Source organism: Melitaea cinxia, chromosome 28 (genome assembly GCF_905220565.1).
Source record: "Melitaea cinxia chromosome 28, ilMelCinx1.1, whole genome shotgun sequence".
In the NCBI taxonomy this organism is placed as follows: domain Eukaryota; kingdom Metazoa; phylum Arthropoda; class Insecta; order Lepidoptera; family Nymphalidae; genus Melitaea; species Melitaea cinxia.
The window spans coordinates 3,026,397-3,049,834 of record NC_059421.1 but is presented as its reverse complement, the minus strand read 5'-3'; the positions used below and the strand labels follow the sequence as shown (position 1 = coordinate 3,049,834).

The 23,438-nt window shown below is 36.3% G+C and overlaps 1 protein-coding gene across 1 annotated transcript in view; it reads left to right on the top strand.

Annotated features, from left to right (window-relative positions):
• Window positions 1-23,438, top strand: part of LOC123667412 (serine/threonine-protein kinase Genghis Khan) — an 88,327-nt gene continuing 64,889 nt past the window's right edge. The window contains exons 1-14 of the mRNA XM_045601316.1: window positions 1-4; window positions 1,466-1,579; window positions 10,854-11,033; window positions 14,020-14,141; window positions 15,213-15,314; window positions 15,629-15,733; window positions 16,534-16,682; window positions 17,951-18,044; window positions 18,455-18,511; window positions 18,805-18,859; window positions 19,404-19,534; window positions 20,679-20,765; window positions 21,068-21,189; window positions 21,596-21,746. Coding sequence (XP_045457272.1) covers window positions 1-4; window positions 1,466-1,579; window positions 10,854-11,033; window positions 14,020-14,141; window positions 15,213-15,314; window positions 15,629-15,733; window positions 16,534-16,682; window positions 17,951-18,044; window positions 18,455-18,511; window positions 18,805-18,859; window positions 19,404-19,534; window positions 20,679-20,765; window positions 21,068-21,189; window positions 21,596-21,746 — 1,473 coding nt within the window. The remainder of the gene's footprint in view (window positions 5-1,465; window positions 1,580-10,853; window positions 11,034-14,019; window positions 14,142-15,212; window positions 15,315-15,628; window positions 15,734-16,533; window positions 16,683-17,950; window positions 18,045-18,454; window positions 18,512-18,804; window positions 18,860-19,403; window positions 19,535-20,678; window positions 20,766-21,067; window positions 21,190-21,595; window positions 21,747-23,438) is intronic.

Here is a 23,438-nt window from a genome sequence, read left to right as displayed (position 1 = left end):
ATGAGTAATAACAAGCAGTAAAAAAGTAACAAGTTGATATCGAGTTATCGTGTTAGTGATTTCACAATCTGAGCTTAAATTAAAATTATTTTTACAAGTATAGGATTATTTTTGAAAGTACATAAATATAATTATTATGTTGCAATAAGAGGGGTTTACTCAAAAAAAAAAAAAAAAAAAAAACAAATAAATATTGCAATTATTGTAAACTGCAAAATAGTAATTTATTTCAGACCTTAGCATGCAGTTTCGAAATTTATAAATAATACATTTTACCAATATTAGTGAAATTCGAAAAATTAGAACCAAAAATTTCTTATTCTAATTTTTCTTATGGTAACATATTCAGTGTCTTCGACTCCCCGAGGAAAATGTCTGCTTTCGAAAGACTCGAAAATTATTTTCATGCCATAAAATAATAGACAAATCTATTAATATTAAAAGTTTAGAAAATAGTCAGGTGAATATTACAAATATAGAATATAATTGTACCAAAAGAGTGTTCAGGATGACTCATCGCAGTGTTTTTGCATAACAATCGATAGAATATATTTAGGTTAAGATATTTGTGCTGTTGTATTCAGAGCTTTACTGCAAAACTTCGTAGTGTATTATTTTTGATAAATCGAAAAATTCGTCGTTTTAGATGCACGCAAGTACATATTTAGGTTTATTTATAGTCTCGATGCGGAAACGTATCGATATGTCATCGGCTTTCAGCTTAAGTTTTTTTTTTGTGTATAAAATGCTAATGCTGTCTAAATAAAGTTCAAATCTTAAGGTTGCGAAAGCGCTCCAGTATCGACTGACAGAAGCAACCTTGTAATAACTGAATAGAAAGCATTAGTTGCAGTTGAATAGCAAGACAATGGAGAAAACTTATCATTTCCTGTTACCCTGGTTAACAGGCCTTCAGAGATCAGACAAACTTTATTATAAACTAACAGAATAATTCTCATATTTGCATTTATAGTAAATTAAATAAATTGACAGTGATAATACCTGGCTTAATTTAGAAGCCCAATAATTTATACAACACCCATTTATTTGGTTTTAGCTTTAATAATGATACTAATTACTGCTGTACATTTATTATCTGTCGAAAATACAAATAAACATAACTTTTTGCTATTAAACATATCCCTTTTTGTAATAAATCTCTGTTTTACAAAAAAGTATTTTGCTGCTTACAGATTTATTAACTACTTCATGCTTAGAATCACTATTAGATATGTATATTTATTTTATTAGTATAAAATAAAGAGCAAAGAAATCCTTTCTATATAGCTCAAAATTTTAATGAATTATTTTAAGGGTAGAAAGATGTAAAAAAAAAAAGTTTATCAATAAGAGAAATTGTTTCATTTTCTTACAGAAACTATAAAAATGGAGCTACATATTCGGACCGATAATAAATATGAAAAGTAGTTCTGTTGTGAATCTCATTATCAAGTGTAAGTGTAAGGACATGTCCTTCAGTGTAACAATTTGATTGTGACGTTTGTGGATACGGGAAAAATGTCTGACGAAGAGGATTCCTCCCCCGATTGGGCATTGGCACCCACCAACAGTGTACCAGGTAATTTTTTAATATTAACTTTTTATTATTATAAAAATTTTAATTTTATAAATAGTACATTTCTAAGGGCCAGTTTCATTGGTTAAGCTATCTGACATATCACTGTATCCAACAAATAAAAGTTTGATAATTATCTTTTTTAACATTAAATTAGAATTAATTTGTGGGATGTTTCTATTTGCAATTGTAAATCTTAAAGTTGTAGTGTATTAATTGAATTCAAATAGCCCCTTTATCGCTTATTTTACCTCCTACGATTCAAGCCTATCAATAACTTATGTACAGGATTAACTATAACAACCACCATAACCTTAATGAAACATTTTTAAAATTTTATAATAAGAATAAAATTTAAGCATAATTAACAAAATTGTACTAATACAAATTGGTTGTAATTTATAGTACTGGTTTATTTATTTAGAAGGCTGATTTTCTAATAAGATTTATTTATAAACAAGTAGATGCTAGGTATATAAATGCACTCAAGCCAGTGTTGTGTTCCTGTGGTGAGTGAGGTGACCAGAGCCCCTGGGAGATTGAGATAGGGTCGGCGACACGCTTGTGATGCTTGCAGTGTTGCTGGTGTCTATAGGCTACACTATGTAATCGCTTACCATCAGGTGAGCTTTACACGTGTTTGCCAACCTAAGTTTTTGTTTTTGCGTGAAAGAGTAACAAACACATACATCCATACAAACATTCGCCTTTATGATATTTGTAGGATATATCAAATCATAGTACATGTTTAAAGATAAGTCTAGATAGTTCAAATTCTTCAATTTTATAAGTCCACTTACTATATTATATTATTGTGTTTGTTACCAAACGAAAAAAACCGACTTCAATTACATCGACAAGTAATACAATGTAAGTAGACGAAAAAAAGGAACAAACGCACTCGTCGTCACTACGATTTCCGAGGGTTCCCTTCGATTTCTCTGGGATTTAATCATTAGATCCTGGTTTCCTATATATATATATATACGGTCGAATTGAGTAACCTCCTCTTTTTTTGAGTCAGTTAAAAATAATATAACTGTAGATTTTTTAAATATATAATTAACCTCGAAAATTAGTGAACTACTTCTAATGATACTTTCATATTTTTATTCAAATCTTTAGTAATGTCAGTTACTATTTACCATAACTTAGAGTATAAATAGCTATTAATGTAAAAGTATAGTCAAAATTCCTGGCATAATCGAAAACTAATTATTATTTACATTTGTATGTGACGTTATTGAATATTTTTAAATCGTAAATATAGTTCAACTTTGGTGCAAATTCATTGTTGCTTTGAGCAAATACGCATAAGAACACAGTAAGTGATCAAATACTTAATTTTAGTACATTATTTTATAATTTAGAAGATATTTTGCCCTATTTGTCTTAATTTATATCAGTTAAAATAACAATATATATATTAAGCTAGAAATGAAATAAATAATTATGTACTTTGTTGGTAACTAATTAATCCCAAAGGAGTTATTAACCTAATTTTATTTTTTTAGGTGTGATAGTCATAACATGTATATGTTTGACCTTTTGGATTTATCATTTTTATTTATATATTTTTATACTTTTATTGAATTTTCAAATTGTTTTGGATTCAGTTAAGACTTAAACCTATGATAAAAAGTTAAAATATTTTACCCACTGCATGTGACACTCTTCTTATTTCATTAAAATATCAGTTAAAAATCAGTTTCAACTTTATTTTGATTTTCATTTAAAAAAATCTATACAAATAAATAAAATTGGAGTGTCTGTTTCTAATATTGAGATAACTGCTTTTTACTAAATGCACATGGATTTATACATGGTACATATACCAAAATAACATTTTTTTTTACAATTTTTGTCTGTCTGTTTGTTTGTACCGGCTAATCTCTGAAACGCTGGACCGATTTTGACGGGACTTTCACTGGCAGGTAGCTGATGTAATAAGGGGGAACTTAGGCTACTTTTAATTTAGATTTTTTTTTTAATTTTATAACTACGAACTGAACAATATCTTTTTCGGTAAATTCCACGCAAACGAAGTCGCGGGCACAGCTAGTTAGAAATATATTTTGAAATGTGATATCATAAAATTTTGATTAAGTAATTGATTGATTGGCAAAATATTTTAACTTTTTATCATAGGTTTAAGTCTTAGCTGAATTCAGAAATTTAAAATTTAATAAAATTTCAAAATTTTAGTAAAAGCATAATAAAATATACCTATATCAACTCAGTCATCATTACAGCAGCCTTTCGCAGTCCACTACTGGACATAGGCCTCCACAATTTCACGCCAAAAATGGCGTGAACTCATGTGTTTTGCCCATAGTCACCACGTTAAGCAGGCGGGTTGGTGACCGCAGGACTGGCTTTGTCGCACCGAGGACGCTGCTGCACGTCTTCGGCCTTTGTATTTCAAAGCTAGTAGTTGGATGGTTATCCCGCCATCGGTAGGCTTTTATAGTTCCAAGGTAGTAGTGGAACTGTGTTATCCCTTAGTCGCCTCTCACGACACCCACGGGAAGAGAGGGGGTGGCTAACATTTGGGGGGATGAAAAATAGATGTTGTTCGATTCTCAGAACAAAATTTCATGAGAATCGGTCAAGCCGTTTCGGAGGAGTTTAACTACAAACACCGCGACACGAGAATATTATTATTAGATTATCTACATTCTTTAACAAATACTAACAAGTGTTTACTCATCAAATCAAAATCGACTAAACTAGGCTAGCGAACATCGTAATCACGGCCGACTTGAACTTAGGGACTTGTCCTACAAACGTGTCAAATTCGTGTCAAGTCTCATATTGCACTAGTTTACAAGCTGAAATTGATGAGGAAACTCCGCACACGCTGATAGTTTATGTAGATTAATTAACCGACTTCCAAAAAAAGGGGGAGGTTCCCCATTCGATTGTATATTTTATGTATTACTAGCTGACCCGGCAATCGTTGTCTTGCCGCTAAGCGCTATTAAAAATAGGGGTTGATGGTAGAGGGTTGAAAATTAAGGGTTGTATGTATTTTTTAATGTTGTATCATAAAAAAATAGAAATTAAAAATTTTGTCTAAAAAATAAAAAAAAAAATTTTGGTGTGGACTACCCCTAACATTTAGGGGGATGAAAAATAGATGTTGGCCGATTCTCATAGATACCGGATAAGCACAAAAAATTTTCATCAAAATCGGTCAAGCCGTTTCGGAGGAGTATGGCAACGAAAACTGTGACACGAGAATTTTATATGTATATTAGATATATATGTTACCTCAGAACTTTTGACTTTGTAGATCGATTGCGATGATTTTTTTTTAATTGAATGTTTTTTTTTATATTATTTTTTATATACAACATTAAAAAATACATGCAACCCTAAATTTTCAACCCTCTACGATCAAAACCTATATTTTATTTGTTAATTATAAACTTTAATTTTTTGGCAAGATTTTTATTTTGTCATAAATTTAATCAACTTTAAATTACCCCAATACTTAATTAACCCTATTTTTCCATCGCAATTTTTTTTTATTTTTTATTATTTTTAATTATTTCCTTTAATTAGGATATTTTTTTCAATTCAATTTGATCTCCTGCCTTCGCCGGTCGATAACTATCAATCGATCAGTTATCCGCGCTAGATGACTACCGATGTCACCCCTCATCCAGCAAACATCACGGAGTAGGGATGAGAATTTTTACCGTTTTCGGCCATTTTTTTTTTGTAGTGTTTATCGATCGTAGCAGTGTCTGTTATACGTATTATTTTATTTTTTCAGTGCACTAAATAAATCATACTTTCACACAACAACGCCTACAACGATTTCGATTATAAGTAAATCCCCGCACACTTATAGTAGATAGTTTATTGGCAAAACAACTTTTGCCGGGTCAGCAAGTATTTATATATATAATGAAATAGTATCAACTCGATATCTCCCAAATGCATATATTTGAATAAAAATATTGTATTTAATTATCATATAAAAAAAATCGTTAAGTATATATAAGTTTATAAATTAATTTACTACAAATATATCTTACTGACAAATATATATTAATGTATATTCGTAATTTTATATTTTTCATATATTATGTTTATATATATATATATTGTACATAATATATATGTAATATGTATATGTATGTATATTTACATATTATATGTATATATTATGTATGTACACCTCCATGCCGTCTAATTCTTTTGTCATGTCCTTTTCATGCTAGAGGTTGTCTGGAAGAGATCGCTCTTTTAGCGATAAGACCGCTTTTTGTACATGTCTATATTTTCTTTTTCGGTGTAATTTATTTTCTCTGATAGTGTACAATAAATTGTATTGTATTGTACTTCTAATTATTTAAAACAACACATTCATATTACTCAAATCAATATCAATTTCTAATATTTGTTTTATATTTTAACCATATCACAAATCATGATAAGCCGATATCTAAAAGATACACTTAAAATAACATCAACGCAATCTTGGCATTATTGTATTCATAATACAATAAATCAATTTTGATAAAAAATCATAAATCTTCTAGTAACATATGATAAAAAAAATAAACACTGCATGACCTCTGTTAGACGTTTTACTTTAATATCAAATTGATAAAAATAACGAGTAAAACGCAACTAGTACACAAATGTGTTATGTTCACATTATCTTTCCTTGTTTTGACTTTTAAGTGTGATACAACTATTAGAAGCCATCTATAAAATACGTAACACGCATTCCACAATTTTTGGATATATCCCCCGTCTTTAGTCGTCTGTTAATGGATTCGACTTACCGCTTCTGAGTTGTTGGTTAAAATTTCGCCCCCTAGTATCAGAAAATATAGCCTATGTCAGTCAATGGTAGAAATCTCCCAGAAGAAGAATTTTTAAAATTGGTCCCGTTGTAATTGAGTTTTACCTCGTACCAGAGTTCAGAAATATAAATCTTCGTTTTTATAGTAAGTATATGTTAAAAAAAATATAGCCAAAAATAGCTACAGAACGCTTAAAGCAAGAAAAACGAGAGTATTATACCATAACGATAAATAAACATTGTTGGCGAGATTGCATCATTTAATATTACCTAATTAGTGTCGAATTGTTACGAATTAATTAAAAATATACCAGTACTGATTCATCGAAAACGTTGTACAATAACGTTGTACCATAATTATATTGTTCGTTTAAGGCTAGGGATATCCTCTTTGTGTAGACGCATTGTTTTGGTGCTGTTTCCTGTTGATTGTCGACTTTAAAAATGTATTGTTGGGTGAATTAATATTCATTTTATTTTTATTTGGATTGATAATAGACAATCCGTTAGATTATAATAATTTAGATAAGACGGGCGTCCATCAGCTTTTATTCCGATTCCGCGGGTATGTCGGATTAAAATAAAGCTTTTATTATTCTGAATCTCGTGCTATATACGTACCAAGTTGCATTACAATACCGCCCAGAGTAGCAAATGTACATCATCCATACTCACACACTTTTGCATTTATAAAACTTATTAATAGACTCCGGTTATGTAATATAAGTATAAGGAGGAGGTTACTCAATTCGACCGTGTTTTTTTTTTTTTTTAATGTATATTCGGGGTATAATCGAAAGCCGATCACATTTAAATTTCATCGAGATCTGATTACAACTTTTGGAGTAATCTTTGATAATGTGTATTTACTTGACTATTTTTTCGCCTACCTAGGTACTTTGTATTACTTGTCGATATAATTGAAGTCGGTTTTTCTTCGTTTGTCTGCAAACACAATTATACAAAGAAATTTTTTAATTATGCTTATAGTTAATGATCTTCACTGTGTATTGGCTAATAATTGATGATTGCTATCAGGTCTTTATAATAATAATCTCAACTGACAGCTTCACCAGACCGATTTTTACCAGCCTACTATAAAGCATAAATAATTTTGTCGTAGAGCTAGTTTAGGCTATGAGGTTCCGAAGCCGTAAGTATGTAAGGAAGCCATCGCAAAATGACCCTTATCAACCGGATCAGCATTATTTCGTTCAAAAATTACTTTTATCTATTTCAACGAATGGTCACTACTATCCCACTAGTGCAACCCCACTATTTTTTGTAATAAACGATCGGGATATCGTTTTATATCTATTTCATAAAAAATATCGCTGTAATTACAGTATTTTGGAAATTGGTATATTTCAGACATTATGTTTATCTTCTTAGGCATCAGAAAGGCTTTAATGTCTCTGCATAAACTTTGCTTCTGATTCTTCTCCATAAGGATGAACCTAAATCTTCTAACTAAAGATTTAATCCTAATTGTTCATTCAATTCGTCCATTTTTTTTTTGCAAAATAGTGAGTTTTCTTGCATTTAAAACATTTATGAAAACTATATTTTCCTTGATATTTGAAACTTCAGTACTGTTAAAAAAAATTTTTTTCGAATTATTGTTAGAAAAAGTTATTTGAAATTTTCGACAACGCTTGAATCCATCGGTTTTAATTTTCCATCATTAGCGGCCTGACCTTCCTTACTGAGTATCTACGGTTTGGGTACGAGAACTTAAGTTAGTGGTTTTCCTTGATAGATTAGGAACTCGATGACGATTTTTGCTATATATAATTGTAAAAACTCAATAGAATACTGATACTTGGTGTACAGATACAAATAAATTACGTTATTCCTAGCCAGCCAGCCTTTTTTATTCCCTTTACGCAAATAATTTCACCTACACTCATAGTATAATTAGTCATTGTATAATATAATTATAATAGCGATCTCTGTCCATCCATAACTGAGGTAGGGCTCAGCAGGAATTTCCTGCTCAAAATATGGAGCAGCCCGACTGGAGTTGTACCTCGACCTTACAGAAGATCACAGCAAAATAATACTTTTTTCAAGCAGTATTGTGTTCCTGTTGGTGAGTAAGGTGACCAGAGCTCCTGGGGGGGGGGGGGGGGGGGGATTGGGTCGGTAACGCGCTTGCGATGCTTCTGATGTTGCAGGCGTCTATAGGCTACGGTAATCGCTTACCATCAGGTGAGCCGTACGCTTGTTTGCCGACCTAGTGACATAAAAAAAAATCCATATTTTTTTACACGATAAGTAATCACCAACATATCATATACTAAAATCTTCTCCGAAACATGCTGCATCTTATTTATGTTATAAGTACTATTCAGAACGGCTCAGTAGTTTTCGTAGTATAATCGAATAAAAAAACCGGCTCTCCATTTATTAGTATAGATTTAATAATATGAAATATTAAAGTTTTCGGTATCCCTGTACTATTTACGTCGTGTATGTCAACAAATCGTACTCACAAGTAATATTATTTACATGTATGTAACTATGTACATAGAGATGACGAATTTAGTGAATACGGAAAAATCCGATTAACTTTTCTCAGTTTAGTTTTCCTAGATTAGCTTTTATTTTACTTTTTTGTTTGAGCTGTAATAAATTGTTATTTGTAGATGTTTTTAGAAAAGTAAAAAATAGAAAACTTTAGACAAAGCCGTCTGTTACATAACTTCTCATTTATTTAAAATATGTAAAATATAATAATGTTAAGATAATTTATTTAGTCTGGTATGAACAAACTTAAAATAATTGCTTTGAAATTTCAGTCTGTCTTTAAACTGTTAAAAGTTAAAACCCTAGGTTCCCGATTTTTATTATTGTTTTGCTTCTGTAAGTCGTAGCTTGAAGCTTTGTACTTTATAAGCCTATACCTGTTCAAAAACCTTTCAATTATAATTGTGTTTGCTTCCAAACGAAAAAAAAACGACTTCAATTACATCGACCGCGACCAGTAATACAACGGAGGTAAACGAAAAAATTGTCAAGTAAATACGCATTATTAGCGATAACTCAAAAAGTACTCGAAAAATCTCGATTGAATTTAAATAGGACCACATGACTAGCATCAAATTTCGATTAAATAAGTCATCAAAATCGGTCCACCGAGTCAAGAGTTCTGACGTAACACATAAAAAAACAGTCGAATTGAGAACCTCCTTTTTTGGAAGTCTGTTAAAAGTTTAAAATACTTAGCTGTAAATAACAGCCCCATCTTATTGTTGTCTTCTTCATTTTTTCGTGATATTTGCAAAATCGTCCGTGCTACTTTAGCACAATTAGAAGGTTTTACTCAAATGAATAAGGACTAAATAAGAAGTGTGGGATATAATTATATACTATAGTAAATTACGGTATACTAGGAATCACGGTTCATGGTCTCGTCGCCACTATTGTCTATTTAACTAGACCGTAATGTTTGAATTTATATACTTCATTTATTTAATTTATTTTATTAGGATAGGTTATAATAACTATGACTAATACAGAATATAAAAATTTAAAACAAGCTACATATTTATATTACACTACAATCGAAGATTGTAATCATATAAAGACAATCAGAAACAATCATTAGTTGAATAGAATAATAATGTCTTATAAAAAATAAATAAATAATGAAGTATATAATTATAAATAAACATACTTAACATACTGTGAGGCTACGGTACCAAAGAATATAGCCACCCCCTCTCTTCCCGTGGGTGTCGTAAGAGGCGACTAAGGGATAACACAGTTCCGCTACCACCTTGTAACTTAAAAAGCCGACCGGTGGCGGGATAACCATCCAACTGCTGGCTTTGAAATACACAGGCCGTAGACGGGCAGCAGTGTTTTCGGTGCGACAAAGCCAGTACTGCGGTCACGAACCCGCCTGCCCAGCGTGGTGACTATGGGCAAAACACATGAGTTCACGTTATTTTTGGCGTTAACTTGTGGAGGCCTATGTCCAGCAGTGGACTGTATAGGCTGTAATGATACTTAATATTCTTCTTAGCTTCCAGTAAGATAACTATAAACATTCAGACCACGACAATATCTGTACGGCCCATACAAATTTTTGTTCTGCAAATATTGCAGTGACCCGTCCGCCAAACCATCTTTAAAAAAATACGTTTATTTATTTAAAAAACTAACGGCTTGTATATACAATTTAGTCTTATAGCATATAACAAGCATATAACTATGTATGTTAATGCCCTCTTGTTTTTCCTCTTGTTCTGCTAACCCACGGTAAAGCAGCATGTCTAATAAAACTCCGAACCCTCATCTACATGGAAAAATAGGCCCATATCCAGTAGTGGGATATTACAGCCTAAATCAATCATGTTATCTCGCAGTCCCCTTGTTATACATCACAAAAATGTGTACGTAACTCAACAAACCCGAAGTTTTTCGATACTAAAAATGTCTCTTTATCAGTTCTAGGTATAAAGAGGCTTAAGCAGATAGAGACGATGTTCGTCTCCCGCCGCCTCCAAGGCCCGAGGACCCAGGGTCTGAGCGTGGAAACACTTCTGGATATGCTGTTGGTACTGTACGATGAGTGCTGCAACAGTAGTTTGAGACGGGAGAAGGCAATCGCTGACTTCATACAATATGGTAAGTAATTTTCTAAAATTGAAAACACTAGCAATTTGATACTTTATGGTTTCTAGTGCTCATACATGCATGCTAGGTTCAGGTAATGTTAGTTTCTATTGTTAGAATAACTAATCAAATTGGTTTAGTAGTTTTAGATTGTATTTACAAAAGAAAGAAAAAAAAACTATTATATTTTTAGACCCTCCTGGTTGAGTTGCATTGATTGAGTTTATGTGTTTTACTAAGTCAGATTAATTGGCGTTTAAGAGATCTGATACTTATTCGGTTCTTTGTGTCGTAGCGTGATGTTTTTTAGCCTATAATGTTAGTCAATAAACAGAGGAATACAGAAGATTTCTTCAAATCAGTGTATCTTGTGACGTATCTTGTGACTACGATAAACTCCACTAAAAACATATATTAATGATCTAGCTTTATAATGGTAATAAAGTAGTTTAAATAGATAACAGTATTCATGTTGCTATATTCCAGGTCATTTACAGCAACTTTATACATATATGAAGAAGCAAGTTCATTAATAATTTCTACTTGAATTTGTCACATATTATAATTTAAATTAATATCACATTTGTGAATCAATGAAAACATATAAATAATTACTTTACACATAATTATGATAAAAATCTACTCATACTTGGATGTATAAGTAAATAAATAATTATCTGACTTTAATTGATATTGTAATTAAATAAACAATAATTGTGTTTGCTCGCAAACGTAAAAAACCGACTTCAATTATATCGAAAAGTAATACAACGTAAGTTGACGAAAAAATAGTTAAGTAAATGCGCGCTATCAAAGATTATTCAAAAAGTAATCATCAGATCTTAATCAAATAGGGACTACAAGACAAACACCAGCTTTTGATCAAAACAAGAATCATCAAAATCGGTATATCCAGTAAAAAGTTGTGTAGTATGACATAACGTAGGTAGACGAAAAAATAGTCAAGTAAGCATTAGTTATTTTTTTGTTGTACACAATTATTAGAATAGATACAAGAAAATTATAGCGGTAAGTTTGTTTGGTTAAATCTCAAATAAAAATGAATAAAAAAAAATCTTAGTTTTAAATAGCCAATTTATCGAGTTATTTATTTATTTATTTTATAGGCAATCCGACAGCGTTATGTTACAATAGTATATGTTACAATATAATGTACAAATATGGCCAAAATAGGATCACACTGATATATAAAGATATTAATCATTATAAAATACATAACTAGGCACTATATTTAAAAAATAACAGAACGTAATAAAAAGTAAACGGCTATGTTCCGTCCCCTCCACTGCAGTTAGAGGTGAGTGTAAGACATGAAAAGGTGAATGTGTGTTCGTGTAGGTGTGTGCATGTAAGACGAAGGTGTATTAGTGTGGGTTTGTGTATAAATCTGTAGGTGCTGGTTTTGAATATTTTTGACGATACTACGTTAGGCTATTATATCATTATTATTATATCACCACGCTGCAACCCATAGAAGAATCAATGGAAATGTAGTATTGTTTTTGATAGCATTTCAAATAGGATATAATGAAAATTTCCATCCGAAGAAAGTTATAGGTTACAGGCATTAATAGTACAACATAAAATAAAAAAGACTAATTTTTTTATAACTCATGTCTTCAAGATTAGTTTAAAGAAAATTTTACAGTCCAGTGACTGTATCAATAACATTATTATTAGTTAATATTACTGATTCTCTGATTATCCCCTCTAACTGAGCGTAACTCAATTTATAGTAATGAAGCTCGTACAAAAAAAAAAGTTATTGAAAGACTTCGCAATGTAATTATGTATTAAACAGGAGAATATTTCAGCTTGTTTATATTTTTTTCTAATGTTTAAGCGAATTTTACTCATTTAAATGAAACAACTTTTTCGGTTTCTATCGCAGTTTATTAACTTTTTAGATTCCCGACGTTTCGGATACTTTACAGCAACCACGGTCACGGGAGGACAGTGTTGTTTAAATTTTTTTAAGATTCAGAAAATGTTTGTTTGTGTTTAAAATTAAAAATTACAAACTAAATTGGTTTTAACTTATCCATAAAAGCTGCAATAACTATAAGTAATTAATTTGACAAGTGCCAAAACTCGACCAATTAGTACAAAAATATAGTGCAATAGTACTAACTTTAAAAATCTTTAAATTTATACTTACACCGTAAGAAGTTTCTTTAACTGATATGCAAAATATTTTTGTGTTATTTATAAACAAGGAAAAAGTTAAAACGCGTTTTACTGTAATATTTACGATGTTTATAAAGTGAAATAATTTTTATACGTATACTTTAAGTTCGAGTTACAAGTAAGTATATATAAAAGATAAATTTTTTTATGTATACTTGTAGTTACAAGTATGTAAATGATTATAATATATTTGTGTGTGAATGTTAAAGATATTTATTTTTAGCTTACTTTAAAAAAGGAGGTTCGATTATGAGGGTTCTTTTTACCACGGGGTGCTTGATATATTAAATGTAATAATTATTCTACTTGCAACTATCTATGTGTGGAGAGTTATAAAAACATAGTAAAAAGTTATGAAAGTATAGTAAAATGCAACCCACGTTTTTTACTCTGAATTGAATCATTCTCTTAATAATTTAAATTTTATTACAATTTTATTTTGAAGTAATTAATTATGATTGATTGTTCGATCTTCTACTACTGTAATATAAACTCTGTGATTAAAAATTATTTTCTACTTTTTATTTCGATTAGCTATAAAAGCGTGGATTTTTTTCGTTTTTAAAACTATAATTTATTTTAATCGAAATCGAGCTTCATGTGGCCCTATTTAAGTTTGTTCGAGATCTGAGGACTATTTTTTGAGTCATCTACTAATACTGTGTATTTACTTGACTATTTTTTCGTCAACTTACGTTGTATCAGTGGTCGATGTAATTGAAGTCGGTTTTTTTTTCGTTTCAAAAAAAATAATTATATTCATTAAGTATTTTTTTTTTTATATTCTCAGTGAAGCCGGTGGCAGTGGCACTGAAACGTCTACGGTTATCAAGGGATGACTTCGAGCTTGTTAAAGTGATAGGACGGGGCGCCTTCGGGGAGGTTTGCGTCGTTCGAGCGTCTTTCATGCAGGTGATTATGTTAAAAAGGTTTATGATAAAGTTGCGAGTTTAACGTACCTTTTTTTTATGTCACTAGGTCGGCAAACAAGCGTACGGCTCACCTGATGGTAAGAGATAACCTTAGCTTATAGACGCCTACAATACCAGAAGCATCGAAAGCGCGTTGCCGACCCAATCCCCAACCCCCCAGGAGCTCTGGTCACCTTAGTCACCAACAGGAACACAATACTGCTTGAAAACAGTATTATTTAGCTGTGGTCTTCTGTAAGGTCGAGGTACTACCCCAGTCGGGCTGCTCCATATTTTGAGCAGGAAATTCCTGCTGTGCCCTACCTCAGTTAAACCTTATGGACAAAGGGCATATTTTTAGTGAAGAGTTGAAAATAGGCCGTCTCTTGTGCCATTATAAGTATATTTTGTTTTACCCTTTGTGATGACTCTAGCAATTGTTTATAGAGGTTTATATAATATGAGTGACAGGTATAATCAACTATTTCGTTCAGCTCATAAATTTGACTAAACATATTTTTAAATTTTTCTTTGACTGTTATTTTTAATTTCAACAACAATTAAAACATATTAAGTTTTAATATTCGAACATTTCACAAATATTTGTGGAATAGCATTTCAAAAAAAGTATAATTTCAGTGACAAACGATGCCTGTTAGTCATAATGCACTGTTTAATTCCTAGCAAAGGTGGTTTATAGACGAGACCTTACCAATAACTTAGGTAGGGTATAGCAGGGAATATCCTGCTGTAAATTTAGTGCAGCCAAAATATTACTACTAAATAATACTACTTTTAAGCATTGTTGTTTTCCTGTGCTGAGTAAGGTGACCAGAGTTCCGAGGGGAGGGTCGGCATTGTGCTTGCGATAGTTTTGGTGTTGCAGGCGTCTATAAGCTAGGGTAAATACTTACCATCAGGTGAAACGTACGCTTATCGACCCAGTTGTATAAAAAAAAAACTTCTTACAACACTCCTTATCATATACCACAAGTAGTTATATTTCGTTTTGTTAAGCTCAATAGAGTTACAAATAGTAAAACTATGTTCTAAATTAACTTTACACTTACAGGGAACTGACAGCGGGGCAAATTCAACAGGAAGTGCTGTGTCAGCTACGGCAGGGGATAGGGTGTACGCTATGAAGATATTGAATAAATGGGAAATGCTTAAGGTATGTTGATTCTTACTATAAAATGATGGAGTTGTACTATATTATCACTTTTCACTTTCTTTGTCTTGGTGAATATTTTATCAAAATGCGTAAGAGATATTGGCAATAAAAGTGGTGTAAAACAATCATTTGACACGATATCTTGGGAGATACCTTTCTATTTAGTTTATTGTACAAACAATCTTTACAAGCAATTATAGGTCTGTTAATAGCAACCGACCTTATAAAAATCAATTTAAACTGCCTCTAATTAGACACAGAGAAGCTACAAAGAAGTCTTTAATGAGAGTCTTAATTGTTTCTTACATTTTCAGAGAGCGGACACGGCGTGTTTTCAAGAAGAGCGAGATGTCCTCGTATTTGGTGACAGGAGATGGATAACCAACTTGCACTATGCCTTCCAAGATGAACACAATTTGGTAAGTTTCAATGAGATGAAACTGCCATAGCGTCAGTATAGATTTACATAAATACTCATACTCAATACTCAATTTGTTTGCGGGCAGGTTTCATTACCGATTAGCTAATATTATAATCCATTATGCTGTGTGGTTGCGGCATTAAAAAATATAGCCACCCCCCTCTCTTCCCGTGGGTGTCGTAAGAAGCGGCTAAGGGATAACGCAGTTCCACTACCACCTTGGAACTTAAAAAGCCAACCGATGGCGGGATAACTATCCAACTACTGGCTTTGAAATACACAGGCCAAAGCGGCGTTTTTGGTTCGACAAAGCCAGCCCTGCGGTCATCAACCCGCCTGCCCAGCGTGGTGACTATGGGCACACACATGAGTTCACGCCATTTTTGGTGAGAACTTGTGGAGGCCTATGGTCAGTAGTGGACTGCGATAGGCTGATGTGATGATGTGATAGTTGACTAATGGATTGAATGATTTTATATTATTAATCGTCTTATAAAAAAAGAAAAGATTATCAAATCGGCTGTTTTTTTTTTTGTGTTACCTCTAACTTTTTGCTAGTTGTACCGATTGTGATGATTCTTTTTTTGATCAAAAGCTGGTGCTTGTCACGTGGTCCCATTTCATTGAGATCTGATGGGTAATTAATTTACGTGTTGCGTATTTAATTGATTCTTTACCAATCTAGCTACGTCATATCACTTGTTTTTGTAAATTGAAGTCGGTTTTTTTTTTCGTTTGCAAGCAGACACACGTATTTTATTTATTTATTAGGCTTTTATTTGTGTCGTGTCCTTACAGTATCTAGTGATGGACTACTACTGCGGCGGTGATCTCCTGACTCTCTTATCCAAATTTGAGGACCGATTGCCCGAAGACATGGCGCGCTTCTACCTCGCAGAGATGGTGCTCGCTGTTCACAGCGTGCACGAGCTGCGATACGTCCACCGGTACGAGCACACACACGCACACACACCTATGCACACCCACACAACCACGCGCACACACGCACACACGCACCTATACGGCACACACACGCAAGCACGCACGCACACACACACGCACACATGCACGAACGCATACGCACACATACATGTAGACGCTTACACACTACTTATTAATATACGTTACTAGATCAGTTTTTAAACATTCTAACACGACCAACATTTCTAAGCTTAAGTATGTAACTGTAATGGTAATATTTGTAATGAACAGTGGTCGTGTCTACATCACGTAATGCCAGTTCCTGTTGCTATTGCGGCAATTAATTCACTTCACTTCACTTCACTTCAGCCTATCGCAGTCCACTGCTGGACATAGGCCTCCCCAAGTTCGCGCCACACATCCCGGTCTTCCGCAATCCTCATCCAGCCTACACCGGCAATCTTACGTAGATCGTCGGTCCAACGGGCCGGAGGACGTCCCACACTGCGTTTGCCAAGACGCGGTCTCCACTCTAGGACCCGTCTACTCCAACGGCCATCGGTCCTGCGACACAGATGACCAGCCCACTGCCACTTCAACTTGCTAATTCTGTGGGCTATGTCGGTTACTTTCGTTCTCCCGCGGATAGTCTCATTTCTAATCCTGTCTTTGAGAGAGACCCCAAGCATGGCCCGTTCCATTGCACGTTGAGCGACTTTAAACTTGTGGACCAGTTCCTTGGTCAGTGTCCACGTCTCGGCTCCGTATGTTAACACAGGCAGGACGCATTGCTCGAAAACTTTTGTCTTCAAGCATTGCGGAATCTTCGAAGTGAAGACTCGACGGAGCCTGCCAAACGCCGCCCAGCCCAACCGAATCCTCCTATCGGCCTCCTTCTCGAAGTTGTTGCGGCCTAGTTGGATAGTATGGCCTAGGTAAATATAATCCTGAACAACTTCGAGAAGGGTACCATCGACCGATACCGGTATCGGTATGACTTGGTTGTTAAACATAACTTTCGTCTTATCCAAGTTCATACAGAGACCGACACGTCGGGAGGACTCGTTTAGGCCGGCCAGCATTTGGCCTAACTCATCCAGCGTCTCCGCAAAGATGACAATATCGTCGGCGAAACGAAGGTGAGAGATGAATTCACCGTTGACGTTGATGCCCCGTTCCCCCCAATCCAAGGTCTTAAAAACATCCTCTAGCGCAGTGGTAAACAGTTTCGGCAATTAATTATTCAAATATATTTGTATAGATGTATAATAAATCAATGTTTTTATGTTTACAGTGATATAAAGCCAGACAACGTGCTTTTAGATGCGAGTGGACACATACGACTTGCGGACTTCGGGTCTTGTTTGCGGTTAGGAGAAGATGGAAAAGTAAGAAAATTCATATTATCTAATATTATATCTAATGAATACAGAACAGATAACAGCATATAAAAATATTTTAAAAGTTAATTAAGTGTTTTGAGTAAAAATAGAACACAAAACTTATGTCATAAATATAAACAAAACAAAGACTAAGGATATTTAAAAGAACTAAGGATTAACAGTGAAATAAAAGTAAAAAAAGTAACATTACTTTATAGTTATTTGAAAAAGTTCACTCATTAAGATATTTTTAACATTTATAGTTTCTATAAAATTTTCGTCTTTTGTTGATAAGTAGTTTTTTTTTTTATTATACAACTAGGTCAGCAAACAACCGTACGGCTCACCTGATGGTAAGCGATTACCGTAGCCTATAGACGCCAAAATTTTGTACTTAATAAATTTGTTTTGTTCAGGTACAAAGTAATGTAGCTGTCGGAACGCCGGATTACATTTCACCAGAAATTTTAAGGGTAAGGTATCAAATAATTTGTCATTCAAGACATTATTAGTATTATATAAACACTAGCTGACCCTGCAAACGTTGTTTTGCCATATATATTATTAACCCATTTACCCCCTCCCCCCTTTATAACTTAGGGGTATAAAAAATAGATGTTGGCCGATTCTCAGACCTACCCGATATTCAAACAAAATTTCATAAAAATCAGTCCAGCCGTTTCGGAGGAGTATGGTAACTAACATTGTGACACGAGAATTTTATATGTAGTCGTTTTATTAACTTATAATTTACGATTTATTACAGGCAATGGAAGACGGTCAAGGGCGTTACGGTCCGGAATGTGATTGGTGGTCGCTTGGTAAGTAATCTTGAGTAAAAGCTATAACAAAAATATACTTTGTTAATAATAAATATCGAGAATTTCAGCTACTTCATTTACTTTATTTCAACAATCACTGCCTTCCGACTAACGTGCACTAGTATTTATAACTTTTTCCACCATTTTTGGGTCAAACAATTCACTTGTGTGAGTAGTCAAATCAAATTAAATACAAATTATAGCTGACTAATTAGATATGTTTATAATTAAAACATACTTAGGTTAATCCTTATGACAATATGTTTTGTAAGATATATGGCTCGTAGGACTAAAATATGTTGTAATTTAATTAGTTATTGCTATAAAATTTAATTATGAATTTACTCATTTAAGTTTATTTGTTGTACCTTGATTGTAGGGTAAGCGTTTTGTCTCTATAATATAAGTAACTTTTTTCGGTAAATCAGTTCAGTCTTGTTTCAGATAGTCCATCTGAAACAAGTAGATCCTGAAATTTGCGCGCTTCAAACAAACAAACTTTTCGGCTTTATAATATTAGAATAGATTTGTATTTATTGTGCAGGTGTGTGCATGTACGAGATGCTGTTCGGCGAAACTCCGTTCTACGCGGAGTCGCTGGTGGAGACGTACGGCAAGATCATGAACCACGCACGCTGCTTCCACTGCCCTCCACCCGATGAACACGCTGCTCAGGTAATCTATACATATAATAAAATGGTAGGAAAGCCAAAACTGTACATTGAATATTTTTTTTAAAGAATACTTGGGGTGTGATCTACAATCGATACCGAAGCCAAAAATATTGTTTTAGAATTTTTGTCTGTATGTATCTCCGGGATAAACTCAAAAAGTACTGCATGGATTTACTTCAAATTTGACACGAATATTATTAAGAAGTCGGGTCAACATATAGGCTACATATTATCACGCTATCACCTACCGGGAACGAGCAGTGAACCTTTATTTCCTCAACGCATTCTGTAACAACGTGTAATCTAACGACGCATATTTGAATGTTGTTGTTATTATGTTAATAACCATGCTATAAGCTAGCTTCACACTAAAGACATTCTGTAGTAGTATATTTAGTATCAGCAATGCACCCGTGCGAAGTCGGGGCGGGTCGCTAGTTTGTTATAAATATTTAATTTTTTTTTTGTGGTGGAGACACCCCTGACTGACTATACTCTTTACTCTGAGATGTGCAGACCATTTCAGGCAGAACGATAATCATTAAAGGGTTTGGTTTTTGAACGAATCAAGCTTTGGGGACACTGGCTGAATATGGAATGTTTCATTCTTTTTGTGTTTGAGATACCCCTGACTGAGCATAACATCATCCTGAGATGTGCAGACCATTTTGTGCAGCAATAATAATTAAAGGGGTTGGTTTTTGAAGGAATCGAGCTTAGGGAACACTGGGTGAACTTGTAATGTTTCATTCTTTCTGTGCTTGAGACACCCCTAGGGTAAGGTAACACAGTGCAAATCAGTTTAAGAAGAGCGATAATCATCAAAACAAATTCGTTTTATAAGGAACCGAGTATAGGGGTAGTTGAAATTGGGTAGTTGAAAATCGGAATGAAAATTATAGTTGAAATTCAACTAACGCCCAGGCAGTCGCTAACATTTATTTTTTCAACACTATGACCCACAAAATAAAAAACCAAGATTCGGAATGAAAGGCGGAGTTTTACATGTTTTAATTCGCAGCCACTCAATCTTTATAGGTCAAGAAAAACGGAACAAGAAAAAAGTAAATTGTAGGGGGTATTGTCGAAGTAGTAAAAATTGTACTGCTATACATATACATATAGTTAAAATGTTTACATTTCAGGTATCTGAAGAAGCGAAGGATCTTATACGAAGGCTGATATGTTCCTCTGAAACTAGATTAGGAAGAAATGGATTACAAGATTTCAAGGTAACAACAGTTTATAATACTTTGAAATAAAGAAGTTTTACTTCAGTCGTGTGGTATAAAGCACACTCGTTTTTTTTTAAAAGCAGTTTTAACTGCATTGAAAACATATCATTTAAAGACCCATAAATTCTTGCCAAATGTTCTGCACAAGAATAGTGCAAAAGGCGGATCTAATGCTCAAAGCATTTTTTTACCAGCCAAGTACAAGTGTCACTCACGTTTGAGATAAATTGTATTAAATAACGGTTATACAGGGTCTAATAATAATTATTAAACTATTAAAATCAAATGATTTGTTCCAGAGTCACCCCTGGTTCGCTGGTTTGGATTGGGACAGTGTGAGAGAAATGCAGGCGCCCTTCGTTCCGGATGTATCCAGTCCAACGGACACGTCTAACTTCGATGTCGATGACACTGATATACGGTTAGTTTTGTTTAAGAACCCATATACATATTATATCTATAAATATTTTTGGTGATGTAAAAAGTAGATGTGCTAAAGTTATTATAGAAACTTTTAATAAAATTTGGTTTTGTCTTAATATATACGAGATACTCTGGAAAGGTAGTTCTACAAAACCATCCGTTCGGTTCCGGCCAGTTTTGGCTAAATATTTGGTTTCGGCCTTAGTTTCAGCCGACAAACCTGATTCGGTTATTGGGCGGGTTATTACTCCTTATGTATAAGGGGAAGGAAGAACCGTAGTTAAAGACCGTTGTGAAGTGGAGTATCCTACATACACACGTTTTCTTGTAATGAAGTTTTCATAGAAGACTTAATTGCCACAGCTGGGTTGTATTGTTGGTATTAATCAGTCGCGTTCCCGCAGGCTGTCGGAGGCCGTGCCGCCCACTCGCGCGCACGCCGCCTTCTCGGGCCTGCACCTGCCCTTCGTGGGCTTCACCTTCACGGGCGGCTCGCGCCTCAGCGACCTGGGCGCGCCGGCGCCGCTCAGCCCGGCCAAGAACGCGCCCAACCAGGTACACGGGACACACGGCCACGTCGCACGCCACACACCACACACCACACACCACACACCACACACCACACCTGCCCTTCGTGGGCTTCACCTTCACGGGCGGCTCGCGCCTCAGCGACCTGGGCGCGCCGGCGCCGCTCAGCCCGGCCAAGAACGCGCCCAACCAGGTACACGGGACACACGGCCACGTCGCACGCCACACACCACACACCACACACCACACACCACACACCACACCTGCCCTTCGTGGGCTTCACCTTCACGGGTGGCTCGCGCCTCAGCGACCTGGGCGCGCCGGCGCCGCTCAGCCCGGCCAAGAACGCGCCCAACCAGGTACACGGGACACACGGCCACGTCGCACGCCACACACCACACACCACACACCACACACCACACCTGCCCTTCGTGGGCTTCACCTTCACGGGCGGCTCGCGCCTCAGCGACCTGGGCGCGCCGGCGCCGCTCAGCCCGGCCAAGAACGCGCCCAACCAGGTACACGGGACACACGGCCACGTCGCACGCCACACACCACACACCACACACCAAACACCACACACCACACCTGCCCTTCGTGGGCTTCACCTTCACGGGTGGCTCGCGCCTCAGCGACCTGGGCGCGCCGGCGCCGCTCAGCCCGGCCAAGAACGCGCCCAACCAGGTACACGGGACACACGGCCACGTCGCACGCCACACACCACACACCACACCTGCCCTTCGTGGGCTTCACCTTCACGGGCGGCTCGCGCCTCAGCGACCTGGGCGCGCCGGCGCCGCTCAGCCCGGCCAAGAACGCGCCCAACCAGGTACACGGGACACACGGCCACGTCGCACGCCACACACCACACACCACACACCACACACCACACCTGCCCTTCGTGGGCTTCACCTTCACGGGCGGCTCGCGCCTCAGCGACCTGGGCGCGCCGGCGCCGCTCAGCCCGGCCAAGAACGCGCCCAACCAGGTACACGGGACACACGGCCACGTCGCACGCCACACACCACACACCACACACCACACACCACACCTGCCCTTCGTGGGCTTCACCTTCACGGGCGGCTCGCGCCTCAGCGACCTGGGCGCGCCGGCGCCGCTCAGCCCGGCCAAGAACGCGCCCAACCAGGTACACGGGACACACGGCCACGTCGCACGCCACACACCACACACCACACACCACACACCACACACCACACACCACACCTGCCCTTCGTGGGCTTCACCTTCACGGGCGGCTCGCGCCTCAGCGACCTGGGCGCGCCGGCGCCGCTCAGCCCGGCCAAGAACGCGCCCAACCAGGTACACGGGACACACGGCCACGTCGCACGCCACACACCACACACCACACACCACACACCACACCTGCCCTTCGTGGGCTTCACCTTCACGGGCGGCTCGCGCCTCAGCGACCTGGGCGCGCCGGCGCCGCTCAGCCCGGCCAAGAACGCGCCCAACCAGGTACACGGGACACACGGCCACGTCGCACGCCACACACCACACACCACACACCACACACCACACCTGCCCTTCGTGGGCTTCACCTTCACGGGCGGCTCGCGCCTCAGCGACCTGGGCGCGCCGGCGCCGCTCAGCCCGGCCAAGAACGCGCCCAACCAGGTACACGGGACACACGGCCACGTCGCACGCCACAACCTACACACGTGGCACGACGCACGCACACACCCACACACATGGCAC